This window comes from Cygnus olor, chromosome 20 (genome assembly GCF_009769625.2).
Source record: "Cygnus olor isolate bCygOlo1 chromosome 20, bCygOlo1.pri.v2, whole genome shotgun sequence".
Classification (NCBI taxonomy): Eukaryota; Metazoa; Chordata; class Aves; order Anseriformes; family Anatidae; genus Cygnus; species Cygnus olor.
The window spans coordinates 10570562-10598254 of NC_049188.1; the positions used below are offsets into that span (position 1 = coordinate 10570562).

The 27693-nt window shown below is 47.8% G+C and overlaps 1 protein-coding gene across 11 annotated transcripts in view; it reads right to left on the reverse strand.

The window, feature by feature from the left end:
• Positions 1-27693, reverse strand: part of MSI2 (musashi RNA binding protein 2) — a 238470-nt gene that overhangs the window by 13944 nt on the left and 196833 nt on the right. For 4 of the 11 annotated variants that reach the window (XM_040532879.1, XM_040532874.1, XM_040532876.1 and 1 more), the window contains one exon: positions 14430-14492. The exons of 2 other annotated variants lie outside the window; for them this stretch is intronic. In XM_040532879.1, coding sequence (XP_040388813.1) covers positions 14430-14492 — 63 coding nt within the window. Of the gene's footprint in view, positions 1-14384; positions 14493-23026; positions 27144-27693 lie in introns of those variants that run through there. 5 more of the 11 variants (XM_040532871.1, XM_040532875.1, XM_040532873.1 and 2 more) reach the window with 2 other exon arrangements.

Sequence of the window (27693 nt, forward strand, 5' to 3'; positions counted from 1 at the left end):
GAAGGTAATGAGGGAGGGGAAGGAAGAAAAAAATATAAGGATTTTGATATTACTGACCTACAAAGAAACCTTGCATGGTCCTGGGCTTATGATCAATCCTCTCAGGGCTTAGTAAATTAGCCATGGCAACGAAACAACACTCTTAAGCACCCCTCAATTACGCTGTGTTTCAAAAGCAAGCCAGGAAATACGCGCAGGGCTGTAAGGCAGGCACTGCCTGGTGACCACTGCTCTGGCACACAGCCACATGCAGCACTGGGTTACAACACTTCTCCCTCTCCAACGGCACCAGAACCTAGACTTAAATATACACTCAAAGCAAGAGAAGCTTCCCAAAGTGATTAAAACCCTTAACATTTAACGTCCTCAGGACAGATTAACTCAGGAGTTGATCCAAAGCCACATCACATCCTCTGTTTGTGCACCAAGCCAGCAGCCACACCTGGACCTGGGCAGCTGGAGCACAGACCAGGCGTCCACCGAGCCCAGGAAGAGGGCTCAGCCCCTGGGCAAAGTCAGCCCAAGGTGGCAGCAGTGGGAAAAGAGGTCAGTAGAGCAGTCTTTTCTATAGTAAATACCATGCTTGTGCTTTTTTTTTTGCACTTAACATACAAACATTTCACAAGTTAGAAAAATAGAAATGTGATGAGCAGTGCAAAATCCACGGCTGCCTTCCCCGCCACTGCACACAGGCAAGGGAAATCTCAAGTTTGAAAGAAACCACCGGATGATTTACTGGCTTTCCTCCTTGAGAACAGGCAGAATACTTCAGGATGAAATATAGTGCCCCGTTATCACAGCCAGAAATGCATCTCGTAGCTGAGAGCACAGCTGAGTGCCGAAGCGAGCCGCAGCTCGCAGCTTCTCCTCGCCCGCAGATGTCCCCATCCCCTCCCACAGATGTCCCCATCCCCTCCTGCAGACGTCCCTGTCCCCATCCCCTTCTGCAGACACTGGGGTGTAAATCTGGGCCCGTGCCACCGCCCGCGCTCGCCCCAGCCACACATCTGTAAGCACTACAGCAGCGCTCCCGGAGAACCGCCTAATGACAATCAATCACCTCCTGGGGAGGGCTCATTATCCCTGGGCAGCAATTAACACTGGTGAGCTAATTTACTACTGGCATTGCTACAGCAGAGTCCAACCATAGAGGCTGGTGGAGGTGTTACTCCGAGAGCAGGTGCTGATGTGGAGCACGGCATGGAGACCACAGCGACACGTGTAAAGAACAAGAGAAGAACGACGCCCCCCCCGTAAACATATTCTAATTTTAAAAGTGTGTATCTGTTTATTTTTTCAAGCGGAGCGGATGCAAGAGGCTCTGTGAAAAAATATTTTAAAAACCAAACCAAGTGGAAGGGATTGTTCAGTCCTAGCAGTGCGGAGCTGCCACTGGGAGGAGACGTCCCAGCACCTGTGAGCCTCCTGCTTCCCCCACAGCCGCCGTTGGAGGGAAGCCTGGGCTAGCCCCAGCCCACAGCACGGCGAGACACCGCGGGGAGCGGCATTGCCCTGGGACCAGGCAGGGGAGCACAGCCCCGTGCCCTGCCTGGAAAGGGGCTGTCCTCTCCCCCATCCCTCAGTTTCTTCAGAAGCGGCTCCTCGTCAGAAATTTGCTGCTAATTTCACACCAAGCATTTTCTACACCCAGCGCTGGTCACCTACGGCACGCTGTTCCTCCCAGCCCTCCTTGCTCTGCTTCATCCCGCCAGCCCCGGCGGTGCCTTTCCACACAAACAGGCTTTTTGACAACTTGTTGATCCAGTGCTCTAATTTCTGGATGACTCTCTCATCTACCATAAACAGCCACGCACAATTTGGCAGGCATTTCTACCATCAATGTTTATGATAATAACGACACGTGCTTGAAAGCAGCAGGAAATTTTCAATATAACTATCATTAAGACAAAATGCTTTAAATCAAAGCCATTACCCACTACCAAGACTCAAAGCTCACAAGATTAGGCTGTTTTTTATCTTTATGAAAAATTCATATAACATTCCACAAACAACATCTTCTAGCTCGAAGGAGGAAACAATCTAATAACAGTTAACGCCGGCGATGGAGATGGAAAGGGGATTGAGGTGGGGGATGTACGGATCGGGGTGGGGGCAGACAGGTCAGGGAGGTGACTTCTGGCCAGCAGGAGGGCACACACAGGAGATGAGGGCGAGCAGGCTCTTGGCACCAACGGCACAGGGATGGTACTTGCCCGAGTGCGCTGTGGCCCCGTCCTCTGCACACAACCAACCACAGGGCCCGGGTAGCCCAGCTGGGACAGGAGCTATACCAGTGCTTGGGGACATGCAATTTAACTCACTTGAGACTTACTGCTGGATTTAAGAGGAGTTGCCCACTTTTCTGCAGAAGGAATATCATCTGTAGCTAAAGGGTAACTAGATCCCATTCCCTGAGACAGTAAGTTGGCCACAGGCAGCCAAGTAGGGGAGAGGACGCTTTTACTGCCTTCCTCAAACCTCTATGGTATTGTGCTGCAGTGTCTGGAAATTGGGAATTTCCCCAGGAGTTACCCAAGCATTCAAGCCTGCTGTACTGTCTTTGCAAGAACCCGAGTGTAAATGCCACAGAGGACATTACAGTAGAACCGGGGCTACTGGTGCGGGGCAGATTGCTCCCCTCCTGATTTCCTGAGCATCCTGTGTGTCCTGAAGCATGAGCACCAATGGCCACATCTTCGTGCATGACTAATGGAGCAGCAGTCACAGTGCGGTGCTGATACTTTAAATAACCACCACAGTATGGACTGCGGAGAAACTCCAGCACTGCGCGCAAAGCTTAAATCATTAGTGCTTAGAGCCTTACGAATATCGTGTCGTTAGCTAGCACTGCACTCGTCTCACAGACAGCTTGGCCAAAGCTAATTCTTTGTGCACTCACAGCTGAAGTTAATGGGCGCGTGTACCTTGCTTTTCAGAGATGCTAACTACCCAGATGTGATTTACTTGAGACTCAACATACAAATTAATGCCAGTGTGAAATAAGATGTCGGTGCTTGTGATTCTTGTTTGCCATTGAGACTGTGAGAGTGCAGAGACACAGCACTGAGAATTAAATGTTCACGTTTAGGCTCTTCTGTTATATACCAATCACTGCACACAGCTCCTGCCAGAGGCACAAACACATTTGTTTGTGGTCAGGATGAACTATCAGAAGCATTGCTGTCCTATATCTGCTGTATTTACATGCAGCACCATTTCATGTCTGAGACTAACCGCACCCGGCACACCTCCAATTCAAATCAATGCTCAAACTAAAAAATGTCTCGGAAATAATGAGCTGGAAAGACACAGACATTCTGGAGAGCAGCAACGTACAAACAGCTCACAACTAGCTGAAACAGAAAGTGGGAGACAAACCAGAAAAGCAAATAACCCCGGAGTTACAATTAGAGGTGCCATTTAGCACGGCTCCTGTGGAGACCTGCGCGGTGCCGTGCGTCGTTTGCGCTCTTTCCAAGCAGACTTGAAAAGCAAACACCTCTCTGTAAGAACCTGTGGCAGACAGAGATCCTCTGTCAGTACTGAAAGCCAGAGACATTTTTCTTAGGACAGCCAGGTCAGTCCTGCCTCTGGAAACCCCTAGTGCTGGCTCTGTGCCTTCTCAGTGCGGCTCTGCAAGGGGGCACAGCCGCAGGCAGTGGCGGGCAGCCCTCCCTGCCTGCAGCCCTCCCGGCCCTGCAGGAACAAACAAAATAAAACAACTGTTGGGCTCATCAGCAAAGTAAGTGGTGATGAGGCCAAGAGACACTGAGAGCTGCTATCTGCCTTAACAAGGTACTATTTGTACGTTATTTTCTATCTGCAGTCACACTTTAAAAGGTTGTTCTGTCTCTGCAGCCCCTTTGGAAACGGCTTCACACATCAAAATATCGCAAGGATAACGACAAAAAGCAGTGGGTGGTGAACAGGTTCCCAAGCTCGGCAATTACAGCTGGAACTGAGCAGAGCATGGGAGGGGGGCACCGCCTGAGCCTCCTCGCGGCAGCCGCCTCCCAGACCGCGCGGTGTTGGTGACAATTATTAACACTTCCCAGACCCGCAGCTAGCAGCAATCCAAGCTGCTATGAACCAAGCTGGACACGTTGGTGTGGTAATGACAATTGTGAACTTGTGGCGACCGTTCCTGCCTCCGTTCTGGCGCTCTCCTGCCAGCACGGCACGGGGGCTTCTCCTGCTCTGCCGCCGTACGGAGGCCGAGCACTCGGCATGGACGCAAACAGCGAATTCTGAGTGATGGTGGACGAGCAGAGAGCCAGAGCTGCACAGTTTGAACAGACTTGTGTAAGCTAAAAATTCAAGTGGTGCAGGTGTTTAAAAACCAAGCACCGTCCCCTTGGTGCACGCTGCAGGCACGTGAGCAGCACCTGTTCTGCTAAAGACTGCACTTAACTCCTCTGAAGCATCAGCCATAGCTGCTGATGTGCACTGATTTGCCAAAAAAAAAGACACAAAATCCAACGTATTCAAGCCCAGCTTTTCTAAGTCGTACACTTATGTAGCATGACAAAGAAATGCACTTTCCAGCTTGGCTGTAATTTTTTGCAAACAATCAATATTTACTGCCTAATCATATTCTCCATATTGCAAGTTAGCGGTGTCACTCGCGCGCCGGGCCGAGCGCTGCGCGGAGGCCACACAAAGCTTCACTTGTAGAAGCTGCAATCAGGGAGCCAGCTCTTGTCACAGCCTTACAAAAGGATTTCCTCTCGAGCAGCTCATCTTTAATCATTATAAAAGCACAGAAGTTTAATCCATTTTTGATGTAAGCGCTAATAGCTTTGTGTCCTTGAAGTTCAAAGTGGTCTTCGTGCATGTCGCTAATTAGCCGAGCAAGCAGCCATTCAGCTCCCTCTCATGTTTCTAATTAGATCCTTAACAACAAACAAATGTCGACCTTACAAAGGCTGTGCTACGTTTCCCTCCATTAGTTAAACAGTTTGGGAGGGAGGCGGTTTCCATTTTTCTGCAGTCGCTCCCCCCGAGAACATCACTCGAGGATGCCAGGCCAGGGCACTGGGGTGCCTGCACTGCCCCACACCGACCGCCTCTCGCTCAGGTGCTGAGCACCGAGGGTCTCGGGTGGGCAGGGACCACCCTGGCCCCACGCTGCGGCCTGGGATGCTCACCAGCTGTGTGGAGACCAGCATGTGAAATAGAGGTAGAGACACTCAGTCCTGTCAGCCATCTTCCCAACAGGTTTCTCTGCCAATTTAGCTGGTTTTACAGTTAATTTAAAATCTGGTGTGGTTTAATTTTTACATACTTCATGTGAAATGGTTGGGATTGTTTCCTCTTGCTCTCTTTTGGCGCTGGATGTCTGTACAGCTGCCTCAGAGCCGTTTCAGCAGCAGTACCCCCACCACAAAGTGTTTGGGTTTTCAGGCGAGCTCCCTGCTCCAGTGCCCGGCTGGGGCAATCGAGGAGGTCCCTGTCCCAAGCAAGGTGGCCACTGCCCCCTCTCTGTGCCCTGGGCCACGGGTGCTCACCGAGCCGTGGGACCCGGCCCCAGCGCTGTACGCGCTGCCAGTGCCCGCGCATGAAGCTTTAACACTTATTACCGTCCATCCAGCTGGCAAATGAGGGCTAAAGCTTGTGATTCTGTGCTAATGCAGACCTCCCTCTAATAATTTTTCTATTTAAAATGAACAAGAGCCAAGCTAAGAGAAGCTGGCACCGTCACCTCTCGCTGCGTAACATGAAATCTGTTGCTACTTTTACCATGGGCAACCACATCTGCATTAATTGTTTACCACAGCCCGGACAGGTCTTTTATTAATATTAATGAGTAACAGGGAACAAAAGGCCCCTTTATTTTTAGCCTGCTCTAATTGCGTAGTAATTACTCATCTACAAAACAAATGAACCAAACTCCATTGCCATAGCAACAGAAACTCCGGCCTCCCACTGTAACACATTAACTGGCTATCACTCCTGTTAATTTTAAATTGAAGCCTTTTGTACAATAACAGACAATACAGGAGGAAAATTAAAACAAAACCAGGTTTTTGTTCCACTGCCTGACGCGGCCGCAGAGGAGGGCAGTGCGGCAGGGGCACCCTCCCGCGGGGCGGACGCCTGTGGGGACAGCAGCCTTGGGCCAGCTGGGCAGCAGGCGAGGTGTGCGGCCGCATTGAACCCCGGTGTTCTCATGCCACGATCCTCTTGTGCCATGGAGTTTGCACCAGGAGCCTGCACAGAGGTTTCCACCAGACTCTGTCGGTCAGACGAGTGCCCCTGAGTGGCCCTGTACGCCTGCACTGCTTTGCACGCCTCTCTTGGAATGGGCAAGGACAAGACCCTCCCCATCACTGCTGTGTTTGTTTAGCTCGAAATTGTTTTGTTGATCCTGCTCCCTTACACCCAGGCCCAGCACTGGGAGGAAGGAGAAAGTGGCACTGCTCTGCCTGCTGAGTCCCACCAAAATGAGATCTTCGACATGAGTGTCAGCAACCATGTGCCCTCCCAGCCTTCACGCCCCGGGCAGGACCTCCCCGACCCCTGCCACTGCTGCCAGCAAACACAAGCTACAGGCACCAACAGGGATAAGGCTGCCTGACACGGGTTTTCAGTCATTTGCAAAGGAAAATGTGAGCTCATGGATAAGGAAACTGTGAGATGCTGTGCCTACCACGCGGTGTCTCGAAGAGCCAAGGGCATCGGTTCATCTGTCAGCAGCGAATACTCGCGGCTCCTTCGCAGGCACCTGGGAGCCCTCCATGGCACACAGCTCTGGGCTCTTGCTATAACTACCAGGAAATGCCTCTAAAAAGACCCAGATGTATGAATTGATTATTTTTAAAAAGCGCCAGTTTATATACCTGAAGACCAATTTCGCCTTCTCCAGCAATTACTGATCCACACTCCTCATGCTAATCCAGAGCCAGATGCATGCTAGCATCTGCTGCAAGGAAAAATGCCACTGCTTCTTTTTCACTTTTTTATCTCAGAAAGGAGAGAGGGAAAAATATAACTGTAATTATGTATTTACTTCTAAAACGTTTGGGGAGAGAATCAGCATGAAAATACTCACAATAGTGTGTCTGTAAAATGTGCACCGTGTCACATTTAGCTGTTGTTCCACTAATGGGTAACAGCCTGCGCCTGCTGCCAGACAGGCGAGTTACTCCTCAGCTCAGCGAGTACTCTACGCTTTTGGTGATTAAAATGCACGAGACGTGCTTGTGTGCTTAAGTATCTCATTGCATCAGTCAGCTCACGCCGAAGGCCCCGCTTTCAAACTTCACAATGGCTCGTCTGCATCTTGCGTGGAACAAAGTTTAATTAAGAGGCCAAGAGCTCTGTCCCTCCGCTCCCACTGGGGAAGACGCAGCCAAACGGTGTCACTTGGCCACCGCAGCGCTCGGCAGGGCTGCAGCACAGGCTGCCCAGCCAGGGGGCTGCACGGGGCACGACGTGCGTCCTCCACGAGCTCTGCTGAGGAGCCTTTTCCCATTGAAAATAATTCTCCTGATTGAAAAGACTATTAAAAGTTAGCCACTAAATTCATTAAAGATTAACTTACACTGTACTTAAGTCTGCACTTCAGAGGTGGTCACTAATTGCACTGGAGATGATTTATCAAGTGCACGAGATTTTCTATTACAAAATTATTGATTAAAGCTGATGTATTTAAACCACAACAGACTTCAGCCAGGAGCCCTGTAAAACAATCGCTGCTGTGGTCAAGGCCTAATAACAGCAGCACAAAATTGTTTTAAATCTACTGAATTTACCACTTTGTCCTTTAGAAAGCTCAGTCCCATGAGGATTTAAAAATTCAGAAAATGGCATCCTAGAGTAAAAGAAGACAAATAAGGCTTGTGGGTAGCCTGAGTTCTGGAAAGAACAGGTGTGGGGGCTCAAACAGCCTGGAACAACACAGGACTTCCCAACTGACACAGAAATGACTCTGCTTTCATTATTTTTAGTTTGGGGTAATCTGAAAAGTAACTGTAGCACTCACTAAAGAGAAAGAAGGATATTGTCAGTGACACCTGCAAAAAGCACCCACAGAAACGCCGACTGCCCTTCTCACGTAGCCATGCTACACAGGCTGGAGGAGAATGGCGTATTCACTGTTCAGACAGGTCTTGGTGCAGAGTCTGGTTTCTTTTCTGTTTAACACGAGACATTTGTCTTTGTGCTCACCCGTTACAGGAGCACAAAGCTGTGCGTGGTTCTTTGTCTTACCCCTCCCTCCCTGACCGCTTGCAATGCTCTCAAATGCTGACTGTCTCTGTTAGGAAGATAAGCAAAAGATAAAATCTGATGCAGCCATTAATTTTTCGATGCATCAGCTGTGCTGAGCTCCAGTTGCCAGCCTCTGTCACATAATTACAGGCTGTTCCAATGGAGTGAGAAATTTCAGCCTGCTTGCTACTCCCAAGTGGTCCACTTGTTAGGTTCTGGCTTTTGAGATTACATAGCTTGGATTAAATTTTATGTACTTTTATATAGCAAAATAAAAGAAGGAGAGTAGTTCCATCTGAGCTGCCGTGCCACAAGGGAGTCCTCTCAATGAGCCGTATAAATCCCAGACTGGCTCATCACTGGATCTCCAAAACGCTCCTCCTCCTGACATTTCTGTGTGCCGGCATCGGCTCCGCTCCTTCCACACACAGACCAACTGCGGTCCCACTTTTTTATGGCTGTAATTTGCTAACACTATGGGTGCCTAACGACAAGATTAAATTTTTAGAGCACCTTCTTTAAGTATAAGATCAGGATTCCTAAACCCCATGCAATTTGTCGCTCTGCTAACTTTTAGATACACTCCTCACTTCATCATATGCCTTGTGCATTAAACAGTGGGTCCTCCTGTCTCCTTGGCAGATTGAGATTGAAGGGGGAAATTACTCTCCCCCTTGATGCAGGAGTGGTTCAGCTCCTCAGGGGCAATAAGGGAAGTAATCTGGGTGGCTCAGATTGCCTTGCATGGGCTTGCATTGTGTCAGCTCCATCCAAGCAGTTGTTTGGTTGATTTACTTCATGTTCTATTAGAGGTAAGGAGCAGATACAAACTCTTAATTACATTTTGAAAGCCCATTCTGGATATTTTATTTCCTTTTAAAGCACTTGCTGAAATAAGTGCCCTAAGATTGCCTGTACCCAGCGGAGCAGGAACACGCTCAAAGCGCACTCGGTTTGCAGGGCATCGCCCGAGTGCCCGGGGAGGAGGGAGGCTGCGGAGGGGGTGGGACGGTGCCATACAGAATCTGTCTGCTCCCAGCAGGGTACTTTCTGACAACCAACAAACTAAACAAATAAGCAAAGCCTAATTCAGGATCTCAATTACCATCTGTGAAACTTACTGACTACAACTTCATTTGTGAAAGAATTAAAAAAGTTTAGTGCATAAACCGGGGCATGAGAAGCAAAGACGCTTGCTGGCTCAATGGCAAAGATGATGAACTTGTCTCAAACTCCTAATGCCGATATTTATGAAATGTTAAATCTTAATAGAAAAATATTCCCTTAAGCTCAGTGACATGGCAATGAATACAAACCGCCACTAGCTTAGAGTCTCTATTGCATAACAAGATTTAAGGTTTATGACCTAAAAACAATTGCTTTACAGCTCAGGACAGTCTGCAGGAAGCTGCTTCACACACATGGTATTATACAGACACCCAAATGGAGTGATTTGCATTTGGCACATCTGGTCTACAACTGCTAACGAATGATTCTATGGGCTAATATGGGCGAGTAACAGGCTGATGAAGAAACCATGATTGTAAAATGATTTTAAAAATATCTTAAATTCTTTTAAATACAAAATAAAAATAGGAGAATATAGTTATACTCAGCATTTTAATTCCTAGGGACTTTAATTTGAAAAAATATAGCAAATTTACTATCAACATAACAGCATGTGCGGGTTATTGTACAGAAGGGTGTAGGTTGCCTACAGCCATGTTCAATTTAAACTTCCAGATAATGGGATTTAACAAATACGGTACTATGGATCCAAGCCTTTAGCAGCTCTCTGCTTTATTGATAGCCCTACACTTTCAATCAGACCAAGGCTATGCTTTTAACTGCCGCGCTATTTCACGTTGATGGTACCTATAATATCAACTCAACAATGCATGTTCTACAACTACATCTACTGCTACCAGTACGACTACTACAGTGCATGCATTTAGTTCAGTCCCACAGATACATACACTCTAAGAACAGGCAAGGGGAGATGTGAAATGTTTTACGGGGGACAACAAGTGTTTTGCTTTTTAAGTAAGGGAAATTAATAAAAACATCAAAAGAAAGAAAGTGTACAAAAAAATAGAGACATTTCTCAAGAGTTGATATGAGTTGTTTCTTGAACCGTTTCATCTGAACAAGCAAAAAACATGCAACCAGCTGCTACTAACAAGAAGCTGGACACTGAGAGAGGATTAATAGGTGTGGACAAACCTTCCCGCTGAGAGCGCTCAGAAGAGTGTTTGAGAGGAGGTGTGCACGTCCGAGTGTAAGAGAGGCCGGAAAGTATGCCTCAGAGACACCCTCTCTCACAGCAGCCCCAACCAAGCAAGAGAGAAAACAACAAAACATAACTGCTCACACTCACCATCAAGGTCAGTAGCTCACGTTACTAGATTCGTTATACTGGCAAGTATAAAGTACAGTAAGGGGTTGTTGGGGCACGGGGCTCAAAGCCGGGACTGGCGCCCGAAATCCAGATGTGCTGGAGCCGGGGGCTGGGAGTGGGGCAGCTCCTTGCGCCGTGCCCCCGTGCTGTCCCACCGCGCTGGGCACCGCCGGCCATCTCGGCGGGCCGAAGCGTGCCCGTCGGACCCGCCGCACCGGCACGGCTCACCTGGGACAGGCGTGCGCGGCTGCCGCTGGTGCCGAGCAGCGGGGATCGGACTGAGATTACGGCCTTAGCGTTTTTGTCTCCAGTCATCAGGGAGGAATAGTTGGTGGCAACAGGTTGGAAACTGGAAAAATCTCAGACTTGTCAATGAACCAAAAAGGAAGGAACAAAAATCCTCTCCTGCCAATTTTTTGCTGTCTCACTTTCCTTCCAAATTAATCCCCCCCATGTCAAATGCAAGATAAAAATGTCCCCCCCCCCACATGATTTTATTTTAAAAAAAGCATTTACAAGACAAAAATGTTTTACACTTAAAATATGTCAGGTGGATTTAAAAAGAAATGTGACATTGATAGTGAAGTTGTCTAGGAGGAGTTTGCAGCACTCAAACTTTTAAGTTTGCTCATTTTCCATGGCTCAGGTCCCAATTCATTAAAAAAAAATACAAGAATGGATGAGGTTGTGAAAAGCAGCCGAGGGATCCGGCAGCACAGCCCCACCTGATGTGAACGGATGTGGCCAAACCCCCTCATCAGCTCAAGAGACCTCAGCTATCGCCTCCTCACAGGGATGTGGACCGGGCACGTGATTTACTGTGAGAGGCATCACTGCATTCACCCTGCCCGCACGTGAACGGCTAAGCTGAACCTGAATTTATGACTGACATTGAGCATGAGTAGAGGGAAATGTCCCTTTTTGCTGATTGTAGGAGATAGCTGCTGTGACAGATAAGAGAACTTGTTTGATCTAGTGTGGTAAACTGGTGGCTGTGTCCTCACAAGCTGCAATAGAAAAAGAAGGGGAGAGGGAAGCGAAGACCGGATAGCGCAGGGGACGGGGCCAGGAGTTGCCCACAGCCACTGCGGCCCTGCCGCAGCCCCCATGCGGTTAACTGCCCCCGGCGGGCTGCTCCCGCTGTTAAGCAAACATGCAGGTTTCCTCCATGGACACAGGACCACCACCCCAGGAGCAACGGAGGTCATTAGTGCCCACACACCAGAGCCGAGGGGGTTTGGAAATGAAAAGGCCGCAGTCTCCTTGGGAGACCAAGACGCAGGCCCAGGCGCCAGGCTGAGTGCTGGCGCTGCAGAGCCACTGTGCTCAGTGGTGAGGGCAGGACCTGGGGCCAGGTCACTGTGGAGGTGGCCAGAGGGGACACAACGCCATGCTGCCCGCAGTGGGGCTGCGGAAGGGGCAGCAGCCATAGGGCCTGGCCTGCAGCCTGGGGCAGGGCAGGCCAGCAGCGAGTGGGGCAGGGGCCCTGCCTGGGCACTTTCTGGTTCCGTCCGGGCTGAAGATGGAACTGGGCCAGCATGGGGCAACGGTGCTGTGCTCTGGGCTTTGGGCTGGGGCACGTGCAAAGGAGGGCTGTGCAAATTTGTAAAGGGAAAAAAGAAAAACCAACCGAAAAGAAGAAAAATCCCCAACCATTTTTCTTGTAATGAATCGGGCCCATACACTGTATCACAAGATTACACTCTACTGCTCCTGAATACAATTCACTACCATGGCTGGATGGAAGTGGCGAACTCAGGATGTCCCTTCCGAAAACTGTCTTTGGATGGAGATGACTCTACATGAAACACACTGTGCCCAGAGCAGGGCTCACTGCACGTGCAAGTGGCAGCGGGGCCAGGGCTGCAACAAACCCACCTTCCTCCTTGAGATCTTGGGGCTGGGAGGGGTTCTTTTGATTCAGTTTTGGGGCTTTGCCAGTTTTGTGCAAAGAGGCAATTTCGAGGCTTGAAAGACATTTCCAAACACCATACTGCTCTTTAAACTTGCCAGAAAGGGTGTTGTTAATTTAGGATTAGTTTTAGTTTCGTATTGCAAGTTCAAATAAAAAACGAAAGAAACAAAACAGAAAACCCAACAGAAGGAAAAACAAAAAACACTCAAATTAAAGACAAATGATTTTCAGGCACAGAATTGATCAATGCTCAGTTCAGTTGTAATGGGCACCAAAAGCACTCCGATTAAAAAAATAATCAGGGAAGCAACGTTAATCCAGCCAAACCCTCTGTGCCTTGCTAAGGGGCAACTCACCAGGTCTGTTTGTACGTAAAACAAAACCTGAAGGGCAAAACATGAGGAAGAGGCAGAAACAATGAAGTCTTTTTTTTCTCCTGAAATCATATGCAAAAATCAACCCCTTTTTTTCCTCTTTGTTTCTTTTGTTTGATTGCTTTTTTGTTTCCCTCTGTGAAGGGGCAGTGGGAAGAGCAGGGAGATTGGGGATCCCCACAACCAGTCTGGCAAGTCACCCCTTAGGCGCTCTCTACATGCCACAAAATGGAACTGGTACAGATAATCCTTTGTAGCCTGCAAGCAGTGCCAGTTTGCATGGAACGGAGTTCTCCTGGTGTCTTGCTTTGGCCTCCATGGCATTAGGCTCACACTTGAGACACATAAGGGCCTGCGCCCTCCTTCTGACCCGTTGCGTAGCGGTTTAGTCGGTTCTTTTCTGGAAGAGCCCAGTTCACACACTGGGACTGCCAGAAAAGTCACCAAGAAACCCCCACATCAGGACTGTGTCATGAGTGAGCTGGGAAACAGCTGCCAACGCCGCGTCCTCCACCTGGGCACAGGCCTCTGCCCGGCACAGCGGTGAGGGGCCGGTGGCTCCGACCCCAGGGAGCAGCCCCTGAGCCGAGGAGGCCACAGCCAGCTTCTCCCTTGGCTGGGCTCGGCGGCTCGGAGCCACCTGTATGCATGGGGACAGGCCAGGGCCAGGGCAGAGGAGGGCGCTGACAAACGAGCAGCTCACTTATGACTGCACTGAACACTCAATTCCCTAAGTAAAGCACTAATTCGTATGTTTATCTGAATTTAAAACCAAAGATAATAACGGTAATTGGCAATGATTTCCCTTAAGGGGAAAAAATAAAAGTTTCAGAAGGACAGGAAGAAAAGCTTTGGCATTTCTCATGGGAAGCAGGCTGGAGTTTGCAGCAGGGGATGGAGGTGGTTGCCCAAGAAAGGGGCAAATTGCCATCAGTGCTGGGTTGCCAGCACTGCAATGCATGTCCCTGGCCCCGCAGCACCGGGGTGCACTCCTCCTGCTCATCCACGGCCACCCCTGCACAGAAGGAAAACACCATCCCAGTAAGGGATGTGTCCAGACTGGTTTGAAGCGGGGAGCACAGCTCTGAGCACAGCAGGAGCCTATGCTGCTGCATTACCTCAGCACAAACTTTCCATGAGAAATGAAAACTTTTTTTCAAAAAAACCCACATTTTTTCTTTGTTTTGGTGTCCTTTATAATCTCAAATTTAAACCAAAGAAACAAAGAAACCAACATAATAAAGGAATAAATAAAGAAACAAATTAGAATATCTACCCAGGTTTTGGCAGTTCTTACGCCAATCTCCTGCAAGGTGCTCCAGGCCCCGTGGCCTCTGCTTGTAGTTTGGGTTTGGGTTTGATTTTTTTTTTTTTTTTGATTTTTTTTTTGGTGATTGATTGTTTTCAGGTCCCCAGGATAAGTGTGAGGAAAATCAGAGAAATGATGGAGAGCTGCAGCCACACAGAATACCGACAGAGCTTTTACCTGACCCTGCACTCTGAGGGTTTGCTCTTCCACGGGCCCCCCTACCTGATCCTCTTGCTGCTGCCACGGCTGCCGCTGCTACTGGTCCATAAGCCGCTGCCGGAAAACCTGGCCGTGGAGAAAAGGAGAAGGGTAAAGAAAGAAGCCAGCGGGCACCACGCGTCTCTGCGGGGCGCGGGCGGCCGTGGCCTGCTAAGGGCAAGGCGTCTCCAAAGGGCAGCATGAGGCTGTGGTCCCAGCTCCCCGTGCCATCGACGGGCACTGTGTTTGGGATGAGACGAGCCCTGCCCGTGTGCCTGCTGCAGGCAGTCTTTGCTGGTACAAAGGTGGCCCAAATCTCCTTGCAGAAGATGTAAACAGCAGCGTGTGCCGCTGACGGCGTTTCGTCCCGTGCATCTGGCCATGGCACGCTGCAGAAGCCAAGGTGGATAAACTCAGAGGGATGCCTGCAGCACTTAGCTTACATCTCCTTACTTTCAGATGGTTAGGGTCAGACCGCTCGCACAAAACAATGGGTGCGTTTTGTTCCGTGCTTATTTGCAAGTGATAATAATGTGCTGATCTATAGACATAACAGTAATGGAAAATACGAGAAGGTCTTCATGTCAAGATCACAGATTTGCTGGGATCAAGCAGAAAAAACTCACTGGGATGTAATTTAAAAAAAGAGAGAAAGAAAAAGCTTTTGAAAGCAAAACAGCCACAGATCAAGGATCTCTAAGACATACACCCTGCTACAGGGGGGCTGAGACGTTACAAATGAATGAAATGCTGCTAGCAAGATTTCAGATTCGGTTTCTTTACTTAATTAATATTAAAAAGATCTGCCAGAGGCTCTGACTTTAAATATGTATTTTAAGAGGGCAATGGCAAGGTCCAGGCTATCAGCAAGAACCCCAAATACCCTTGCTGCAAAGTCAACAAAGCAGTCACAGCACTCCTGGTCTTTGGGAGCTCCGGCTGCTTCTGGTCCCAGCCAGGACACCCTCTGGGGTGCCACGGCACCTGCCCCTCAAGCATGCTCCAGGACTTTGATCACAGCTGCTTTGCAATGCTGAAGAACCACACAAAAATAACTGAGACAACAGAAAAGAGAACAGCAAACTAGGGAGACGGAGAGAGCGAGATCCAGAAGAACCAGCAGACTACGAGCCCGCTACCTCTAGCGCTACCATCTGAGCTACAGGGAATCTACCGGGGGCATGAACAGAGTGCAGCTAGGCTAGAGTGACTTGAGGCTACTTAAAACATTAATTAAAAGAAGACATACTTGCATTTAAATATGGTAATAGGGCTGTTGAGGGAAAAGAAAAAGTCTAGGTAAATGTATGCAGAGCTACCCCAGGCTGCTGCCTGCTGCTGCTCCCCGCCCACAGAGCCCACGCGTGCAGCAAATCCTGTTACTTAATGCCACTGTGAACTGTTTGTTTTCATTATGTTGATGATCTGCTATGATCTCCAAGGAGCGGGATGCAGTGGGAAGCACATCCATACTGGGGGATATTGTAACCAAAGTGTACTCTTGCTGGTGATGGACACATTAACCCTGGTTGGCTCCCTCCTGACATACGGGTAGCGGATCTACAACATCCTGGAGTGAGAAGACTTCAGTATTAGAAAGTCAAACCAACCTTCAAACAGCAGGGAAAACACCTGTAGGACAAGTGCACAGGCTCTGGGCTTCATTTTTGTGCAGAGCCATGCCTAGGCCAAACCCCAAGCTGGTGCTGTGGGTGATGCAGGAGCAAAGCTGGCACTGTCCTTAAAGCCTCTCCTCCTCCGCCACGGCACACATCCTGCTAACGCGTCCTGAGAACAGCATCCTCAGCATTCCCGTGTCACATTCAGGACCAGCCGTCCACCAGCAAATCTGCCACTTGGAGGCTCTGGGGGCTCGCTAAACCATCCGTAAGGGATCAGAGGAGCTGTGGATTTCCCATGGAATAAAATGCCTCTGCCAAAACCAATCTAATACCCTTCAAATCACCAAGCATCCCCTGAAAGCAGCATAAAGAACAGGGCTGGAAAGTTTGTTTCTCTTGTTCAACTGCCAGGGACTCTCAGTATCTATTTGAAATGCAGGACAAAAAGTTTTGCCATGCAAAGAATGAAATAACAAGGGTGGAGAAAGCACTCCACAGAAAGAGCCTGAACAAAGCATTTATTATGGCATTCCAGAGTTCACTGCAGACAGATGTGTGTAAAATTAATCCCCCCTCCCCCAAAGAAAGCCATTCTCCTGATTCTGAGATGAAAGCATCTACACGACACGGCACTCCAGACAGCTCACGTGCGATCAGGCCTGCTCACGTGCTGCCCAGGACGGCCGCATGGTGCAGCAGGATGGCGCGGACGCTGCGCAAGTGGGAGATGGAAGCAGTGATGGATTATCCCGACTGGCAAAACCTGCTTACCAGTACAGACTCACAGACTGGCTCCATCACTGGAGGATCCCTAAATCAATCCAACACACTGAAAGTAATCAGTCCCACACACTGAAATTACATTTGCCAGGCACTGCATTAATCAGCTCCTTCATCTGAAAACAAATTTCCCAGTCATCACACTATCGAGCACATTAATGCTGTGTGGTGTCTAAGAACTGTGCCAACTTATGTCTTATACTTATGGAGTTCTTTGTCCCTGAATCTCTCAGGAATGGTTGGCAGCTGACACTGTCTCCATTTCACAGATGGGATAAAATGAGGCACAAAGAAGCAAAGTGACTCCAGAAAGTTATCTGCAGAGAGCAAAGGATGCAGCCCGGCTCTCACCCATTCTGGTCTCAAGCTCCACCACAAAATATCTGTAATTCCCTTCACACCAATCCTATAGCATTACTGGAACCCTTTTGGTCATGCTGTATTATTACCTCCCATTGTTTACACATTTTTAAATCAGTGAGGACTTTAAACAATGTGACTACAGTGACAGTGAAATTAACGCTGAACCCCTTCTGTGTCCTGCAATAAACTTCTGCCTTAATTGTCCTTCTGCGTTCCTGCACCATTGTATTAAAATTTGAGAGCTGGGGTACCTGGAGCTATTTACGGAAGCAGAAAGCATTAGCAAGCACTTGTGCTAGTTTCTGTGCCCCAGAAGCAATCTGCTTGTCCACAGAGCCTCTTGCTGGCCCTGCAGATCACACCAGCACTTCGGCGAGGACGTCTGCCTGCGTTCCAGCAGTGACAGCCCCTTCCCCTGGGCCTGGGTTTAAACCAGCTCCCCCGAGTCCCCGAGGCACCTTCCAGAGTGCTGCTCCCCAGGCAGTGGCGGAGGTGGATCCGCTCCGTCCTGCCCTGCCCGATGGCGGTGGGGCTGCCTCAGGAGCTTGCCTTGGCAGAGCCGTGCACTGAGCCTCTGCATCTGCCGCCTGCACACTCCCGGGGCGTTTTTAACAGGCTTGGAGGGAACTGGGCACCCAGACCAGGGCACTGGGAAGCCGCTGGGAGGCACTGGCCGCAGCATGCTCTAGATCCAGCCCCCAGCGGTGATCCCACCGTCTGAGATGCAGGGGGCCCAGGCTGGCTTCCTCCAAGCCCGCTGCGCTCTGAAGTCAACTGGGAAATCAGAAAGGGCTGGAGGGTGAGATCGACTCGTTCACCGTGTTTGTGTGAGGGGCTCCAATTCTCGCAGAAACAATCCCTGTCCTTCTTTGTGTATCCTCTGCATATAATTGCCTAGAGAAAACAAGACACCAAAGCTGTTCCAAAGGAGCAAAGTGCCCACTTTAGGCATTGCAATTAGACGATATTTTACAGTAAACGTTTTGCAGTGGGCTTGCACACTGACCAGGAAAGCCCTGAGGATTCACAGCAATTTCATGCTCTCTTATTGCTCAGAATGAGCCAAAGCCAGTATTTGGAGGTCAATTTTTCACAGATAAATTTTTCTGCTTCCTGCATCAATAGTTTCACTTTAAATACTGAAGCAGCCTCATGCGAGGGAAGACGGACATATCTGTTTTTAAATGCTGTGCCCTGAGGTCACAGACTGAGTCAGGGGCTGTCTGCAAGCAAATGCTTTCTCCAACCAATAAACAAGTTTGAGAGCAGGGGATCGAAAGGGTGGCATGCGACCGAGAGCAGCAGGACTGGAGTTCAGCAGGCAGCACATAGCCGTACTGGCTCATACTTGGCATTACCAAGAAGAAAAAAACTAAGATCCGGGATTTAGCAGATCTTTCAGGAGATTTGGGAACAAATCTGGCAAGAGCAATGCTGCATGAGGAGGGCCAGTCCTTGCACGGGGCTCAGAGGCTCCGTGGGGGGCACACACCATTGCAGGTCTCTGCAGAACCAGGACTGGGCCCCAGGGCTGCCCAGGAGCACCTCCAGCACCAGGGGACCGGGGCCGCCGGTGCTTCCCACGGGCCACAGCCCCTGCCCCATGTACCACAGCAGTATTCCAGGCTGGAGTGAAGCTGCCTGCAAAGCCACCCGTGTCTTCACTTTGCTCGCTTCCTTCTAAAACCACATTTCTCCTCTACCCCAGCACGATGGTAGCTGAAAGACGACTAGAAACAAGTGAAAAACACAATAAGCATTATATACCCCCTTCCTCTCTGCTGCGAGGACACTATAAAACATCTCCCATTGCAGCAAAGCAAATCACACCCATTTGCTTTCAAGGGTCTGCACCTCACCCTGAGACAGGCACAGCATCTGCATCGCCCGAGCATCCCTTGCTGGGGTCTGGAAACCCCCTGCAGCGCCAGTAACGAAGGCATGGTTTGAACACAGTGCCCTTTTCATGTCGCTCAAGCTTTCAAAAGAAAACATCTCAGCAACGAGGCAGGAGAAGCCAGCACACACTTGCCAGCTCCCCGAGAGGGGAAAGAAGAGTGCAGCGGCTGTGCAGCTCTGTTGTGCTGGGGGTCTCGCTGCGGACACGGCCAGCACTTCGCTTCTAGTCTGTGCTACTGGGGCAGAACTGAGGAGGGAGGAGTCTTTGTTTGCACTTGCAGATGATGGCAAGGAACTGCAAGGCTCAGGCAAAGGGAGGGGAAGCAGCCTCTGCTGAAGCGTGCTGCAGCTGCGGCCACGTCCCGCTGTCTGGGGGTGCTGTGGGGAGCTGGGGGTGCTTGGCAGCGGGGCCGGGAGGACCCAAAACTTCACCTGCAAGTGCTGCCCCGCTGCCAGCCGGGCCACCGCTGTCACGGCCGTGGCCAGGCCATCACCAGCCCTCCCCTGCTGTCCTGGCCCAGATGGGCAACCACCAAGTGCTTCAGGCTCGGCTCTGCTCAGCCCCTGCAGACCCAGGAGGACACGATGCAAGCAGCCAGACAACAGCAACCAAACAACAAAACCAACAAGTCACAAAGACCAAGATATCAGGTTTTCCATCAAAAAAGACTATGCAAAGGATTTTCTCTGCTTCCTACCAGCTAAAGCATGTAGGGCAGAAGAGGTCATACGTTTAGACTTTGGCAATAAGCACGTGGATTTAAAGCAACAATAAAAATGCAAGCTGAGAGTCTCAAATCATCATCTGCCTTCAGCACCAGACTTCAGAAAAACAACAGAAATTATGAGATGTGCATGGAGAATAAAAGCCACCATAAAACAAGCAGAATACTTCCTCCCAGTTAACCGACTATTTGCATGCGTTGGCGTCACAGCTGAGCGCCGGGGCTCAGCCTCCCGAGCACCGCTCCGAGCGGGGCGTTTCGGAGGCCAGGCGGCCGAGCTCCAGGTTTACGTTCCGCCTCATCTTACAGCGCTTTGTCTTTTAGGCTGACCTGGCTCACGCAGCGTGCCGATCTACATCAGTCGTTTGGGAGTTCACTTGATCTCCCAGAAAAAAAAGTGTGAAGTCGAGAATGTAAAATCATCTGCAGGTTGAGTGGGAAAAGGCGAGGGGAAACTGATCCCCTCCTTTCAAGCAGCGTTACCAGCGCCTTTGATCAGCACAGAAAAGCGTTGCGAGGCTCACAGCTGTCATTTCAAATGGGTTCTCGCTTGCATTATTCTTTCCATTAGGCAGTGTTATCCTCTTTGTAGGATCTTTAGGCTTCATTTCAAAAGTATCAGAGACTCACAAGCATGAAGCAGAAGAGCCCAGTAGCCTTTTTTTGGGAGGCGGGCAGGCGTGGGTCCAATTTACTGGACACAAATGCAGTCTTTAATGGTGAGCATGCACAAGGGAAAGCTCCATCCCAAAACAATCCCTTTATGTTTAAAACCTTCATCTTTCAGTCCTCTGTCTCCCCCTCTCCTTTTCTATAAGAAACAAGAATGAGAAAGGAAAACCAGCTGCCATTTCAAGCTTCAGATTAACAACTAACCGCTCACCATACAGAGAGGAACATACACAGAGAAACTGAATTTTATCTGGGCTTGGTGAAAGACAAGGATTCTACCAAACCACTCACATGCTATCACGGTTTAGTAGCAATTAACACTTTTGGATTTCATCGAAGACCCTGTGAAGCCCTCCCCACGCCCACAGGATGTGACTGTCCGCAGTGCCTGGCGCTTCCAGCAGCGAACCCGCCGTGTCCCCGCGGGCGTGGGGCAGAGCCGCTTGCCCGACGGCCAGAGGGGAACAAGGCACGAGGTCCACGGAAATGGAGAATTTGTTTCCTAAGCTTTTGATCAATTCTATTAATACTTTTAGCTTCTCCAGGCCTGCTCAGAGTTCTTTATTGTGACAGCCCCATTAACTGTTTCCCTTTGTCTTTATATGCTGTGTTACATCAAGCTTATTAAAATCTATTTCACCAGGTCAGAAAATTAGCGAACTTCAGATACAGCACATCATGCATAATGGAAACCTCATTAAACAGCCCACTGTGTTATTCAAGGCACAGTCATCTGCTGCTTAAAATGTACGATGCGTAGCAAGATTTTGTAGGAAAATTCCCAACGTCAGACACCCGTAATGCGCTTCACACCGGATGCGTGTTTGCAGATGGATGTTATTATGAACAAATATTTCTGCTTTGGAATTTCAACAAAACAATAAAAGCCAAATATAGTTAATTTAAAATTTGGCACTTCCACATTATGTACAGTGAACAACCCATTTTTCAGCTGTTTACCACTCTCAGGCCACGGTTTTTAAAATGAGAATGATGCACTTTTGCCTAGTAATTACTTTATGCATCAGTGAGACAAAGCCTTGTTTGTCTCCAAATTATCATTCTGTGTCATTTCAAGTGTAATAACCCTTTTGCAGTTATTTCACCATACAGAAAACTGGGAAAGTTCTCAAAGGCAAATGGTTCACTCTAAGAAAAATATTTATTCAAAAAAAAAAAAAAAACACAACAAAACCAAAAGCAAAAAAAACACAACCCAAACCAAAACAATCCAAACCAAGAAGCAAAAGCTGGTAGCTGTTTTAGCTTATTTACTCTACTTAAAAGCTATTCCAACCCTATAGCAGCTTTAAGGCATTCACTACACTTCTGAAATGTGTCCTATGAAAACTATACCTCCCACCACCCACCACTGTAACTTGGTATGTAATTCTCCCTAATTTAGTATCTGGTGAAATACAGGGAATTATGAGCTTCAAGTGAAAGCAGCTGATGTGCATGAAAGAGAATCTCAACTAAATCGCTTCCTAAAAGCAAGTAATTCTGTTTAGTACTAAGCTGATCGCCCGATGAAAGCATTTCTCATTTTAAAGCCCAAAGCCAAACACTTACCATTGATTTTTAATAAACAAGGTACGTATAAATGAAATGATCATTGCAGGGGTAGGAGTACTTGTGAATTCACTGAACCCACATCTGACACACAGCACAGCAGCACGGAATTTCAGTCACCTGCTGCTGAACGAACAAGGGCAGGTTAGGTGGAACAGCATCAAGGCATATATTTAAAGTTCAGCAAAGTGGCACTGATTTGCTTCAAGCCTCATTTCAGTTGCTTTGATGGTAGAGAAAATGAGCTATTTTGTTTAAACAGCTTGTTTAAATTTTTATGAATGATCTAAACTATCTGGGTAAGTATTATTAAAAGACAGATCCCAGACTATGAACGAACGCATAAAAAGAACTCACGCCTGGAAGCTGAAGCTGGCAAAATTCAACACAGATGAGAGGCACCTACATAAAGGAGGAGGTAATTAATCAGAGTACAAGGTTATCAGAGGGCAGGAAATTCTCCACAACTTGCAGGTTTCCAAGTCAGGAGTGAGTGCCTCGCCAGAAGACACGCTACAGCTCCCCGCAGCTTATGGAGCGCAACAGCAGTGGCTGGCAGGGACAGGGAACTTCACGCTTCCTTGGTGGAGGAACTGCCGCTGTGCATTTCATAATCTACATTATGAAAAAGGTCAGAGGAGAGGATTGTGGTGCTGAGCCTAAAAACCCTTAGGGCATCACTGCAGGGACTATGTATTACTGCTTCTGGGCAAAGGAGAACTTGGAAGCTACTTAAAACTTAATTATGAGCTTGAAACCCAACTATTAAATGTGACTGAAGAATGTTTTTGTGCTTTAAGGAGAATAATCTTTTCAATTCTTTTTCAACCCCCCAGCTCCCAGTTTTTAACAGCTTTACAGTTAAAAATTGTATCTACGGAGGCCAAAGGCCTAAGCAGGTGAGCTGCTGTGCTCCAGCCGATTTGGACAGGTAGAACTTCCTACAGCAGACCTGGCGTTACCACATCATGTTATGCTTTCCATAGGGTAACCTGTGTTTGCTTCCATATGTATGGGCTTGCATTATGACTCTCTACTCCTGTGGCTAAGTATTCTCATTAAGTTCCCCAGCTGCTGCAGCTGCGGCCTGCTCACCACACAACGATCACTCAGGGACTCTTTTGCTGCAGAACTGCCCGAAACACAAAGAGCTCATGAGAGACCCGGATGGACTGGCAGGTTTGTTTGGTTTTTCTTTCCTTTCCTCCCTGTCCCTTTAGGATCACTCATTTTCAGGGCATTAACATTTAAACATGAACATTTAAAGCCCATCGCAAATTTCATGCACAGATCAGTGAGCAGCTGGGAACAGGACAACCAAGTTCAATGTTCAAGATGTCCTTACTGATCAAGTAGGTGTTCAAGGCATCAACATAGGGTCTGGCAAAGTTTGCCAGACAAGCAGTATGGGGAAACCTTACCAGAACCTTGCTCGCAGCACAAAGCCTCTTGCCTGGAGCTGGACAGAAGTGGGGGCAGCACTTGTACTAGCCACCTGCTGCTGTTCAAGTTGGAAGCTGGACCACTGGCTGAGATCAGCAGCTTCTCTCCTGAAAAACTCCCCTTAAATTCAATAGCCAGGATATTACTCTAAGGAGCGGGGCAAATGGCAGGTGAAAAGGAATTTTACAAAGCACTTCTCTGCAACACGGTAAAAAAAAAAACACAACACAACTCTTCTCAGAAAACAAATGCACCTAAAAGCTGCTTAAGTTCTGCTTGGATTTGGGGAACAGCTCTAGATAACATTTTTCTTGCATCAAACCAAAAGCTATTGCCATCTAAGCAGAACTTGAAGGAGTACCTTCTGGCTCTATGGGCTTTGCTATATTAACTTCTCAGTTTGTTTTCCACAGCTTCAGCTGCTCCTTGCTCCAAGGATGTGACTGCAACAAGAACGGCCCCTCCTCAGCCTGCCCTTGGCCAGCAAAGGAAACCCAAACTCTTAATTTTAAACCAGGTCAAGTCCACAGCCTTTGTTTTCATTGATGAAGACAGAAACTGAAAGTTCTGAAGAGTGACAATTAAGGTGATTCTAGCAGATTTCAAATGCATTTTGTAAACCACTTTATGCCATGCAGATGCAGTAATGTGTTTTAGGTGAACAAAAGCATGCAGTGCAGGGATGATTACAGCAGATTTTAAGCAGTTAAGAGAGGGTTAGACAAAGAAGTCAGAATGGTTCCTCTTACTATTACAAGGCTTAACTTAGCTGCACCTCCCGAGTACTTCCACTGCTTTATACCATGTCTTGCTACATACAAAATGGTCTGCTTGGCAGTATGGTGAAGCTACAAACATACCCTTTTCCTCTCACTCCCACTGCATCTCCTTTAGGAGATTACTTATAAAGGAGTGGGAAACCAAGAGTGAGAGACCTGCAGAAGAGCAAAATAAGCTTGCAGCTTTGTAATATTCCTGAATGTCCTCAATACCAGATACAGCAACTTAATTCCTTACCTCCTTCTTTCAGGCACAATGAAAAAGAAGCCTGAAGCTTGTCATTATTATAGCAATTACTCTTGTCTTTGGTACCAGCTCCTTTTCTTGACCCAGAAAATAACTATCAGACTCACTAGGCAAGCATCACAAATAACTTCTATGTAAGAACAGCTTCCTTCCCAGAACTGATGGACTACAAGTGAACAGTTTGCTACTGCTATCAGAAAAGAAACTAAATTAAGCTTTATACATTAACAGAAAGTTGGTTCGGTTTTAAATGCTCTCATAATAATAAAAAATATAGTTTAAACTTTTAACTGATCTTGTGTTGCATTTTCACAGCACCAGGCACTGCAAGAGTGGACCCAAGACTGGGCTTTGCAGACTATGGAGTATCATTATTAATAAGCAAGTGTATTTCCAGGAGCTCAGAAAAGTTTGTGAAAAATATTTGTTTTTCCCACCTCTCCCCATACACAAAGGCTTTAATAAGTTTTAAACATTCAAGCAAACAAACCCTTAATTAAAAAGAAATTTAAATTCCTGAGCTGAAGGCTTCTAAGTAACTTTGACAATCCCCAGACATGCAGATAATGATGGAAGAAAGTATAACAGAGGGAAACAAAGCGATGGCAACTTCCGTGCTTTCCCAGGCACAGCCAGCAGCACCAGTCCCACTGTGGGGTCTGGGGACAACGTTTGCCATCCCAGCGAGGGACCTTCTCTAAAGCAACGAGTTACCTGGTTTTCCTTTCCATTTCCAAACAGAAGAAAGAGACTCCTGCACATCAGTGCTGGAGAGTTTGCAACAAGGGTTTCTAACACACCTGTGGGTTTGATGCTTAAACCCACCTCGGTCAGCATGATGGAAGATCAGAGTGTTGGGAATACTGCAATTTTTACATGTAGACATTGCTCTCCCCCCAGTTACAAGTGCGTTGTCATATTTTCTTGTTTTAATTTTTGCTGTCAACACACCTCGTATGTAACCATCCATCTGCAGGTTCTTCAAATACTGGGTCACACGCTTGGAGTGATGGTTGTTTTATTCTTTTATTAAATTGTCATTGGTACTGGTTATTTGGTGCATCCAAACCAAAATATTAAAACTGCAAGCTAAGAGAGCAGCAACACAGCATATCCATTGTAAACAATTTATTATTATTTTCTACCTTAGTTACTTACAGGAAAAAAGTCATAAAAAAGAAAAAAAGAAAAGCACAGATGGACTATTTACAAAAAATGAGAAAATTCACAATAGCCGAAATGTTTGCAAATCATGCACACTAAGACAAGTTCACAAAAGCAAAGCAATTCATAGCAAAAAAACCCAAACAAAATAATAAGAAGCCATACAGATTAAAAAAAGCTATTGCCTGCAGAAAAGTAAAAAGAAAACTAACCAATTATTACATCAAGCATCTTTAATGAAATGAACAGCATAGCCGTGTATTGTAGAGCCTTTGACACTGACATTTTAACAAGTGGATTAACAAACATTAAAATGCATTACAGTTCTACTGTAAGCATGCAATTTACTTCTCACAAACTTATAAAATGGGTAGAAACACTTAAAGAAAAACAGGATTCAAATACAATGTGTGTTTTCTACCCAAAACACCAGAACCTGGTCTTGTTAAAAGGGAAGCCAATGGATAGAGGCATATCGCAGAGCTTTGAGGTTCTTCTGGCATTTGGGTGAAGATTAAGAGGCGCAATACAGCTCAAGCTAGCGAGGTGAAAGCTTGCCCCTCTTGCCAAAATTTAAGCAATTTGCCCATGATTTGCAAGCAAAGTCTGGAAGTAAGAGCAGCTGCAGGGAGTACGTGAAAGCATTGCCTGCTGCAAGAGGAGGGGGCAGCTAGCGGTGCAGAGCTCGAGCGGGGGCTGCTGCAGCACAGCGCTCCAGCCCCCAGCCTGGCGGCCACGCGGGGGCTCGCCAGCCACCGACCCCGGCACTGCTGCATCGGGGCACAGCTCCGTGACTGCGGCAGCTCTGGGCAGAGCCCCCACGACAAAGCAAATCAAGAGAACACAACACGAGTGGGTCAGCTGCACCCACAGCCAGTGGCGGCACAGGTTCACACCTGCCTGCACGGGGTGTGCTCGTTTGGAGGAATTAAACCCTGCTTTGTCGATAACCCCAGCAAGAGGAGACCCTAGTCTCACTCCGCTGTAACTATGATTTGTGCTACTGCTGAACGTCTCTGTGTAAAAAGGTGCCAGCATCTCTCTTTGGGGCTGCTGTGTAAGAACCAATCATCATTTTTCCTTCCTTGATAAAATTATTTCTAAGAAGTTTGTGAGAAGTCATGCCTTCATAATGCCCCTATCCCCAGTCCTTGTGAGTTACATTCCAAGTGGGCATTAAAAACTCATAACAAAGCAGAGGAAAAAAATTTAAAAAAGAAAAAATAAAAAGCAAACTCAAAGCAGTGAGGATATGGAGCCTTTAAAAAAATAAAAAATAAAATAAAAGTCCAGTCAATCAAACCAGTCAGTAAGAGCAGCAATTTTTCAGTGGACATTGATATTAAACATGGACCACCCAGGCTTTTTCTGTCTCTCTCTCTCATTAGCACTGTAGTAAACCCCGATTAATTTGTTATGCATCTTTAAGAACTAGTTGATAAAAATTATGTCTTGTGAAATCGGCAAATAGTCTGCAAAGTGAAATAAGAACAGAAATTAATAGATTAAACTGAAAAGATAAGTCCCAGAAATTAAAAAAAAATGACACAGAAAGGGAGTGATTGTAATTAAAAGAAAAAGGCTATGTACTGAGTTATAAATGCATAGAGGAAAAAAAATAACGTGATGGAAGAAGATAGAGCAGTCGCCAACCTGACTACGTGTGCCTCACTGCGGGGCCGGGCGTTGCAAGGGCGCACTGCCGACAGCGCAGGCAGGCTGCTTGCCCCGCGCAGGAATGACAATGCAAGCAGGTGGAGCATGACATCTGTAGCATTGCTTCATTTCCACAATGGTAAATATCAGTGGTACAGTTCAGTTTCGGTGGGCACTCTTTTCTTTTAATTAAAAAAGTCAGTAGGTTGTGTAACCCGAGAAGTAACCAGCACGATGCCTGTGGCCAGCCCTGCCAGGCTGACCTGCGGCAGCGCAGGCACCCGTGTGGGAGAGCCTTCACACGCCAGCACTCCAGCAGAATGCACTGCCACTTCTCTGTAGCGAACTGCAGCTGGGTATTTAGAT